Here is a 10665-nt window from a genome sequence, read left to right on the forward strand (position 1 = left end):
GATGGGAAAAATTCCCTTATTAGCCTCAGCAAAAAGTTGAGATCCCTCATCAAAACCTCCAAAGCCAGCTATGAAGGCAGAATTGTGGCAGGCACTAAAAACAACCACAAAGCCCTCTATAGTTATATCAAGGATCTCCATGGAAATACCCAGATTTGCTCTGAGGTACTGCACAATGGTAGCTTATATACTGAGCCAACAGATATTGCCAACATACTGGCACAGGTTAAAGCTGCATTGCCTTAGGCCAAGAATACAGCTTCCATAGGACCCGACAATATCCCTGTCTGTGTTCTACATGAATTACAAAGTGAACTGGCACCACATCTGTGTGTTCTGTTCACTCACAGCCTCACTTCAGGCTTTGTCCCTACCAAATGGTGCACTGCTACAGTCATCCCTCTCCATAAAGGAGGAGTGACTACAGACCCTAGAAATTATCGCTCCATTAGCCTGATGACTCTGATATGTAAGGCTATGGAGTGCATCATCATGGACCTAATTAACAAGGATATACGAAATCTCCAAACTCTAGATCCCATGCTATTTGGTTTTGTGAAAGGTAGATCATGCCTGCTCAACCTGATTGACTTCTTTGAGTCAGTCACCAGAGCAGTGGATGAAGGTAAGGCAGTTCATACAGCCTACCTTGATCTGGCTAAGGCTTTTGATACCATTCCTCACTCAGGAATTATTGATAAACTCTGCAAACTAGGCATCAACCCCTATATTGTTAGGCGGGTTGCAAATAGGCTCACAAATAGAACCCACAGTATGAAAGTAGCGGACTCCAAGTCAGACTGCTGACCAGTCACGAGTGGAGTCCCACAGGAATCAGTCCTGGGTACTGTCCTGTTTGGCATGCACTTCTCAGAAGTCCAGGCCAACATGGAGGGACTCTGGCTGACAAAATTTGCAGACAACTGCAAGCTGGGAGTCATTATTAACTCCCCAAGTGATGCAGATATCCTACAGAAAGGCCTCACTGAGACCAATGACTAGTGTCAAAACCATGGTCTTAAGCTTAATGCCAAAAAATGCCCAGTCATCCCCTTTGAGAAAAACTCACACATCGATGGCAGCCCACTGAATACTGAAGGCATTATAAGAGATCTGGGGACACAGGTTGACAGCAACCTTTACTTCGACCACCATATTGCCACTGTGGTCAGCAAGTCCTTCTATGTGGCACATCTCATTACGAAGGGTTTTGCATCCAGGAAGAAGAGGTCATCATTTCTCTCTACTCTTCCCTCATTAGACCAATCATAGAGCATAATACCCCTTTTGGCATGTACTACTAGACACCTGCAACAGTTGGAAAGGCCAAAAAAGTACTTCATGAAGAGGATCGTAGGCCTTAAGCACATACACAGACAGACTCAAAAAAATCCAGCTATTCTCTGTCTCATATCGTCTACTAAGAGGCAATCTCTGCTTGACTTACAAAGCCATGTCTGACCCAGCTCTGTTAGAAATGCTACATCTAAAGAAATCCCAATCCCTCCGCACCACACACTTGAGACCTCAACCTCATTACCACAATCAACAGAACATGCTGGAGGGACAGGTTCATAACCCAGAGACTACCCATGCTCTGGAATAGACTTCCCATACATGTCAAGCAGAGCACCTCACTAACCTTCTTCAAGCGAAATCTTGATGAGTGGAGGGGTAATAGAAAATTCACCATGGGGATCACTCCAGTGGCTCTACTTGATAGAGGCACTGGGAACTAATGACAGGCGGCAGAATGCCAGGGCACTTCTATGGGCTAAGCTTGTAAAGGCCCCAGGGCCAATAGCCTAGTACACACCTATGAACCTATGAAGAGGGAACTGAGCTGAACCTGTCATTCTGCTACCTGGAAGTTTCTGTCCATGCCTGTTTCTTGAGTTTTGTGTTCATTGATGACATGAATCAGAATGCATTTGTTAATTTAACAGAACTTTGTTAATCTCAGTACATCTCAAAAACTATCTACTGATGGTAATGCATGTTGTGTGGTGCAAATAGACATACTGTGTACTGGGGTGCAGGAGAGAAATTGTATGTTTTTGGAGGTAAAAGTTGAGTCACACTTTGGTGAGATTTTAAGTTGTAGTTTGTTCTTTTAGCTGAACGGTACGCAGTTTATATGTTTTATGGAAGTGCCCCTACGATACGTATCAAATATACACGTACTCTTTACCTCGTTGTTGATATACATGCTGTATGTAAGAATGTATAGAAAACAAAGCTGAAAAAAGTGTATCTTAAAAACTAGTGTTATTTTTTTCAGCTCAGTGATGCTACACTGTGTTTCTGCTTTTATCCATTTTTTACGTCGACTGTATAACAACTTCTTGTCTTTCTCTTTGCTGTATTTTTCAGGCAGTGCTGAAACAGGTCCTTTGTGAGTTAGTGAACTAACCTGTTAACAGACACTGTTGCTGTTATTATTATCATTATTATTATTATTATTATTATTATTATGATGTCAGTACTCCCATCCATGTGATCATACATCCTTGTAAGTTAACGGTTGGCTTCGGGATGTTTATGTATGAATACAAATTATAGTAGAGAAATAAGTGATTCAGTGATGGAAATTGATGAAATAACTATAGTAAAACTGCTGTATTTATTGTAAATGCTGATCTTCTCCAGTACAGCGCAGTGGCACTAACTAAAGACCTTCTTTGGTTTGCAACAACAGATGTATCTTCTAAAAACAGCCACATTCCCTTGACTAATTCTGAATAGCTTTCGAAGTGTTAACTGAGCTACAAGCAGTGGAAACGTGGGTCAGTGGGTGATTAGAAAGGGTTAGTGTTTTCGGCACTCGTGAATGCAGAACTCCATTGCATTTAATTCCAACGTGATTCCACAGTCGCCTCTCAAGGAGAAAAGTAAATAGTTTCAGTGGTTAGGGGACTGCTTCAGCTCAGTCATTTGGTTACTAACGTTCAAGCAATCAATGAGGACTGATACTTATGTCACCTACTATAAATATCAAAATTCCTCCTGGATGCAGACTTTAAAGAATTTACTACTGAATGAAATAGATTAATTAGTGAGAAAATAGAAGGAAAGAAAATGGGCACCCAGAGTTCAGCAAATCATTAGAACTGTAGGTGTCGCCGTCTGCTTGGAAGTGGTGAAGGATCATACGTCCTTCAGTGTTGCAAGGGGTGGTGTCCTTAGGATTAAAGTCTTTCAATGTATCTGCAGCAACTAAACTGCAAACGGGCATGAGCCATTGTTAACAGAAGGAAGGAAGGCACCTGCATGGTTATACGCAGCTCGATTAGTCAGAAAGACAAAGAGAGCGATATTAATTAGTATTTATTCATCAAAAAGAAATAAGAGGATGCACTTGGGTATTGCATTGTTTTCTGTCATTTTTTCCTTGTATATGGATCTCAGCCGTGGAGACATTATTTTCTTTATTCCAGAAGAGCTGCAACCTGGCACTTTGGTTGGCAAGGAAGAGAATAATTTGGGATTAGCTATAAGAAATGTGTCCGGTCATCAGTTCCGTCTTGTTTCTGGAGATAATAAGCAGCATTTATTTGTTTCTGAGAACGGGGACATTTTTGTACAGGAAAGAATTGACAGAGAAATAATGTATGATACTTAAGTATCTTTTGCTATCTTAATGTAAAGGCCATTATGAATAACCCTTTGGAATTATACGATGATAAAATAGTAGTCGAAGATGTAAATGATAATACACCTGTGTTTCTTTTAAAAGATCTGCATTTAAATATTATGGAGCTAGTCCCTCCGGGCACAACATTCCCATTGCAGGCTGCACACGATCCAGATGTAGGATCGAATGGGGTGCAATCCTACCGACTCAGTTCCAACAGATATTTTTCTTTGGATGCGCAAGAGTCAAATGGTAAAGTACCGCAGCTTGTACTAGAGGCAAACTTGGACAAGAGAGCCCGAATAAAGTCTTCATCTCTCGCTAACGACTGTTGATGGAGGGCAGCCTGAGAGGTCTGGCTCAATTGATATCATCATTAATATTTTCGATGCAAATGACAATTCTCCAAAATTCCAACAAACTGTTTATAAAACCAGTCTAATGGAAAATAGACCGGTAGGAACATTTATAACCCCGGTCAGAGCTATTGATTTAGACGAAGGTACAACTGGAGCAGATGAGTATTTATTTAGCAGTTACACCACAGGTAATATACACAGCTTGTTTGAGATACAGCCAACCACTGGTGAAATTCGATTAAAAAAACGTGGATTTTGAGGACAAAAGCACATATGAACTTCATGTACAAGCTACGGACAAAGGTCAGTCTCCACTGTTTGCTTATTGTAAGGTTTTAATAGATATCTTAGATGTAAATGACAATGCACGGGCTATTGCATTGACTTCCTTTACAAGTCCTCTTAGCGAAAATTCTCCGAGAGGGACTGTGGTTGCTTTGATCAGTGTAACTGACAGAGATTCAGCAATAAATGCCCAGATTAGTTGCAAAATCCCAGATAATATTCCATTTACACTCAGATCAGTTGGGAATTGCTATGCTCTTGAAATTGATGGCACACTGGACCGAGAATTGTTAGATGCATATAATATTTCAGTAACTGCTACAGACTCAGGAGTTCCTCCTCTTTCAACCGAGGCATTTGTTTTTGTTCAGACGTCTGATGTTAATGAAAATCCACCACAATTCACTGAGTTATCCTACCAGAGTGTTATCATGGAGAGCAACTTCCGTGGAAAAATTATATGTCAAGTCACAGCCATTGATCCTAATTTGAGAGAAAATGGCACAGTTACTTATACCATTATTGAACAACAGATTGGAGGTGCATCTGTTTTGAATTTTGCATCAGTTGATTCAGAGAATGCCCAGGTGTATGCTAAGACTATATTCGATTACGAGAAAATTAAAGATCTTAAATTACAAATCACTGCAAAAGATTTTGGCAACCCATCTTTAAGTAGCACTGCCGAGCTGACCATAACAATAATAGATCAGAACGATAACAGCCATACATTCCTTTATCCTCCAGTATCAGTTGGGAATGTGCCCATAGAAATGATCCACAATCAGCAGAAGCTGGATTTTTGGTAACAAAGGTAGTAACTGTGGATAAAGATTCTGGTCGGAATGCTTGGCTGTCCTACCAGTTACTACAGTCCACTGACGTTAGCCTTTTTGATATCGATAAGCAGACCGGTGAAATAAGGATCGTTCGGTCAATAAGTGCCAAAGATAACAGCAGACAAAAACTGGTTGTAGAAGTGAAGGACAATGGGGTGCCTAGACGATCTGCAGCAGTAACTATTGGGTCATTGCTTTATGACAGTTTTCCACAGATCCTTCCAGATTTTGAAGAACCTGTTGAAAACAATGAAAATGTGTCATACAGGAATATGGTTTTAATCATTGCTGTGGTCAGGATCTCTGTTTTATTTCTAACCATTTTAATTATATTTATAGCCATAGCATGCTACCAATCCCTTAACTTCCGTAGATATCTGATTCCTTGCCCATTGGATTGTTGTGCAGATGACCTTGATGGCTGCAAATTAAAAATTCCTGGCTCACTGGATTCTACATTACAAAATAACCTTGTGCAAATATCGGAGTCTAGGATGCTTTTACATGGTTATCAATACATGGCTTTCTTAGGTCAAGTGTCTCCTAGCAAAAAACAACTATTACGGAACTCCCTTTTGGAGCCGACAAGAAGCAATGCTAAGAATGCACCAGGATCGGGTATTCTTGATGCAATTAATGGAAACAATGAAACAAATATAGCTAAGCTATGTGTTAAAAATGAGATGATTATTACTGCGCAAACTGTTGCCACCCAGAGTGCTGCAACACTGGTAAAAATGTTTAGATGAATTCAGCATATATTTACCCCATAAGGATGCTTTAAGCATTATTGTTTCTACTTATTGTGGACTGGTTGGTTATTGTGCATTGTTACGCTCATGCTTATGCATTTTACTCCTGATTATAAAGCTGTAAGTGGTTCAAAAACAAAGTTTTTGTTTCAGTCTTGACTCAGGTTTTTCCTTACAACCAGTGAGCCGTACCTCTCAAGTGTACCTCGTTATGAGGAACGTTCTCCATTTTGAGTTATAAAGTCCATGTTCCTCAATGTTCCATATTGAAAGGGCCTGTTGCACATTCCTTCCTAATAACTTTTTTCACTATTATCCATGACAAATAACACTGAATCATATTAATTCATCTAAGGAATGTTTTGTAAGTATTAAATAGCACATTTTAATCATCCTGTATGCTTCCTAGTTGATGTTGTTATTAGCAAGCTGTCAGTAATTGTTCCTGATTTTGTCCATTTGTTCCACATTTTGGAGAAGGTAGGTTGAGAGCAATGAGGACCACTTCGATAAAAGCATGTCACTTTAGGTATCTGGCAATGAGTTACATACACCAGTAAAGCATTCTGGGTAATGAAAAAATCATTAGAGGAACAGATAATTACATTATGGTTTCATAAATGAATTAATGTGCAAGTTTTCAATGTAGGTTAACCAAACCCACCTCTGAGACATAGCTGACAACTTGTCTTACTAGGTTATAAGACTTCCCTGTTGCTGCACTTACCAAGGAAATAGTAGCTTATGTAGTAATGTAGGAAATGAAACATTGTGGATTCACCCTTTCATGTTGACATGGCAAGAGTTATCAGCTTCTGTAAAAAACTCAAGGGGATCATCCTTATTAATAACATTAACTGAAAAGATAAACTTTTGCATCAAATACTATAAATTTTGATATTGTATTGGGTAAAGAGACTTCCCCAGTCTTTAAGTATTTTCTAGTTAATATTTGCTATTTAAAGTAAAACAATACAATTTGATTTCCATTTTATTAATTTGATTCCTTCCATATTAATAAGAAGTCATTGGATTTATAATTCATTGACTTCCTGGTGCCCCTCAAGCAAATGTAAACTTTAATGAGGGCATATAGGTATTACCGTGAAGTCAAATTCCATTAGACAACAGGTTATTTTCTCTTTTGATATTCATAATGAATCCTTCCTTCTCTTCAGACTTAAAATATATTACTTTGAACATGTATTGTCGATGTGCAGGCTGTATCTACAATTTTTTTAATACCCAAGGACAGGTATTTTAGGTTGACCAGGGTATAAAGCAGTAAATTAGTGGTGCAACAAAACAACAATTAATAAAATATGATATTCTGCTATTTACTCAAAGCTGCAGCAAATTTGAATAAACACACACACACACACACACACACACACACACACACACACACACACACACACACACACACACAGCCTTCACACAGAACATTCTCATCTACATGGTATTTATTGCACCAAACAGAAGATGGACATGATTCCTATATGGACCAAAATAGCTACCACTTGATAGCTGTTAAACTAATTTTACTAAGGGTGAGTGAACGCTGCTTTCACCAAACACAAAAATTATTGTGATCTTATTTGTGACTTTAGAGAGAGTGAGAATGCTTTTATGTTGAAAGTCAGAATTAATCAAATTATATTAAAAAAACATTATTGTTGTTACTATCTAAGTTAGTTGGTTGTATCAACAGGATCACAGAACTAATTAAAGAGGTGAATGTACATGGTGACATTTAACCCTTTGTCAAAACATAGGGTATGCACAGTTTTAATGTCTGGTCATAGTTAAGAGTATTTTAAGGAATTAAGTCTGGCAATTGCCATGGAGAGTTAAGGTCGTGAGCTGTAGTTCCTTTGGTACAGGGTTTGATTCCCTTAGCTCTCAATTGTCTGTGTGTAACATTGAGAAAGTCACTTAACCAGACGGTGCTTGAGGCAACTGAGAATTTAGCCTAGGCTCCTCAATGGTCCCATGGACTGCAAGCCTACTAACTACCTATGAACCTAAAGTGTTCATAGATGTAAGTGACCTGCCAAAATTAATGCAGTTTACATAAGATATTAAAAGTATTCATGGTTCCTAGGAAACTAAAGCTGTGAATACAACAATACATGTTTTAAAGGCACATACAACTGTAAAATTTGTAGCATCTCTAATTACATAACAGAGCAGACTATTTTAAGAATCACGACACTGGAAACAATGCTTTTACAAAATATGCTGCATGCATGGTTAACTAGCTGATGTGGGCAATACTGAATGCATTTTGAGGCACACAATAAAATCTGCATATGATACTCAGACAGCTAGTAATTCACTTGTAAGGAATGCCATTAACAATAAAGGAAATATCTCATTTTCAGGTTATGCATTAGATGTATAAGAACAACAGAAATGACAGAAAGAATACTATGATAATAAGAAAAATGAGATGACGCTGCATTTCAAATGTTATTACCAGTGCTGAGATTAATTATCATTTTGAGAAAGCAAAAGTAACATAAGACATCCAAATCTAACACTTCCTGGTGCCTGGACACAAAACTCAGTGAACGTAACACATTTAGCAATCTAAGGTAATGTAAAATAGTTGCTGCTCCATCAAATCTCAGGCAGTAAAATATACAAATTGGTTGGACCTCAAGGGCAACTGACATATAGATTAGAAAATAATTTCTCTATCAAATCATGTCTGAAAGCAAAATATGCTAATTCCATTTATTGGTTTGGTTAATTGATCCACTTAATGTACATTTGTATGCAATAACTGCATATGTATGTACATTCAATTCTGATGAAACTTTGAGTAAATAGCAAATGCTTAATTTTTGTACGCCATCATTTTATTAAGGAATTTAGCAGAAGATGCAAACAATGCAGTAATTTTTCAAGCATTTTTACAAAACATCAATAAAATACATCACTACCATTCGCCCCACCTCATTTTCCACTGCTTATGTTCTATTCTGGAAGCAGTGACAAGGGTGACCTCTTCTCCATATTTCAGCACCCTTCTCTTATATAACTCACATCTAATAAAGTCTCCAGACAGTTCCTGTTCCTTAATTCCACTCATACTTTCATATTCCACAACTCTCCAGGACTTTGCTATGTCACATTTACTCTTCCTACCATCACATGCAGTCACATAAAGAGTATTTCCAGTTTATAAACACTCCAAGAAAGCAAGCATAATTACCCAACCTCTTTGTACACCTCACTCCAGACTTGCAGCACAAAATCTTAATGCTCCTCTACAACATTACAACTCCACCAAATACACATTGGATTACCCAGTTTTCCTAACACTTGCAGAAGCCCATTTCCCTTCTACTTCTCTTCTTCAGCTGTACTGAAGTAAGATACCACTTAATGTTGCTGCCTCATAGTGATTCTGCATGAGTGCCATGATGTATCCTGATTTAAGAAAGCACCTTAATTAAAATAATCATCTATCATTGAAAATATTAAGTCAGCAATGCAAAACGTTAAATTTTGCAATAAATATAAATATACCAGCTCTATAATCACATAACCTTGTCAGTAAGGAGACCTTTATTAATGTCCAGAGTTTCTTGATCTCACTAAGTATAGTAGATATTTTTTTTAATTTTTTAATAAACGTTTTATTTCATTTTAAATCAGTATGTAGGCCACGGTGGTGCAGTGGTTAGCGTTGTCACCTCAATGCAAAAGGTTCCCCCATTCGATTCTCGCCTGGAGTGCCTTCTGTGTGGAGTCTGCCTGTATATGGCCATGGTCGAGTGATGTATAAAGACATGCAGGTAGGTGCGTGCGTGAATGGGTGTGCCTTCTTTGAAGGTTGGGCATCAGGCTGGCAACTCAGCACCATAAAAATCCACTGCCAATCATTAGCGGACCGGAGTTCTGCTGTGGTGACCCCTAACCGGAAAAAGCTGAAAGACATTACTATATAATCACATTATAAATTTAACATATCATAGCAATCAACTAAAAAACAAATATAACTATATACAGAGTCCATAACAAAATTTAACATTATATAAAAACCATTAAAACTTTTCTAATATATCTCTAAGCTTTTGCCAAGATAAATGTTTATGCAGAATATTTGATGTTCTGTTATAAACACTTTGTAATTCTTTGTTTTGGTATGGATTCTGGAATTGGCACATTAAATAAAATTAAATAATTTGTAATAGTGCAATTATATGACCATAATGGTTTAGTACATTTTTTGAATTCTGCCCAAAATGGAACAATCATTTTACATTGAAGCCAGTTTGCATCCAGTTCCTCGTCTCATCTCCAACATTTTATTTTCTGTTTAATATAAGTTAAGGCTATTTTATGTGGTGTTAAAAAGCTTCTATGCAAAAACTTCCAAGTAAAAATTCTTCAGTAAAGTGATAATATGCTATGACTAATAGACTTTAAAGATAATTTTTATTAATATCTGAAAAAATCCTTATTAAATTTTGTTGAGTGGTCCCAATAAGACTGAGCAAAGACTGCATATTCAGTTCTTAGAATCCTATAAATTGTTGATAAATAATATTTATTTTTACCTCTTAACTATTAATTATAAAGAAATATTTTAAAGTTTTAGTAATGGGTTTAAGGTGTTCTAATTTTCTCTATTAGATAACAAAAAACAAAACAAACTAAAACAACTTTAGCATGTTTCATCTCTAACGTATAAGCATTTTAAAATAACTTACTGTCTGTTTTATTATATTTAGATAAATGAAAAGATGTTACCTTAAAGTTGTGATATTCCTCAGATTATTATT

General features: G+C 37.3%; 1 protein-coding gene across 1 annotated transcript in view; it reads left to right on the forward strand.

The window, feature by feature from the left end:
* LOC122800407 (protocadherin alpha-C2-like) overlaps nucleotides 1-3622 on the forward strand; it is a 46322-nt gene extending 42700 nt beyond the window's left edge. Inside the window, exon 4 of the mRNA XM_044069856.1 lies at nucleotides 3409-3622. Within this exon, the coding sequence (XP_043925791.1) occupies nucleotides 3409-3622 (214 nt within the window). The remainder of the gene's footprint in view (nucleotides 1-3408) is intronic.
* The last annotated feature ends 7043 nt before the right edge of the window (nucleotides 3623-10665 follow it).

The sequence above is a fragment of the Protopterus annectens genome, chromosome 4.part0 (assembly GCF_019279795.1).
Source record: "Protopterus annectens isolate FY-2018-M chromosome 4.part0, PAN1.0, whole genome shotgun sequence".
Taxonomy (NCBI): domain Eukaryota; kingdom Metazoa; phylum Chordata; order Ceratodontiformes; family Protopteridae; genus Protopterus; species Protopterus annectens.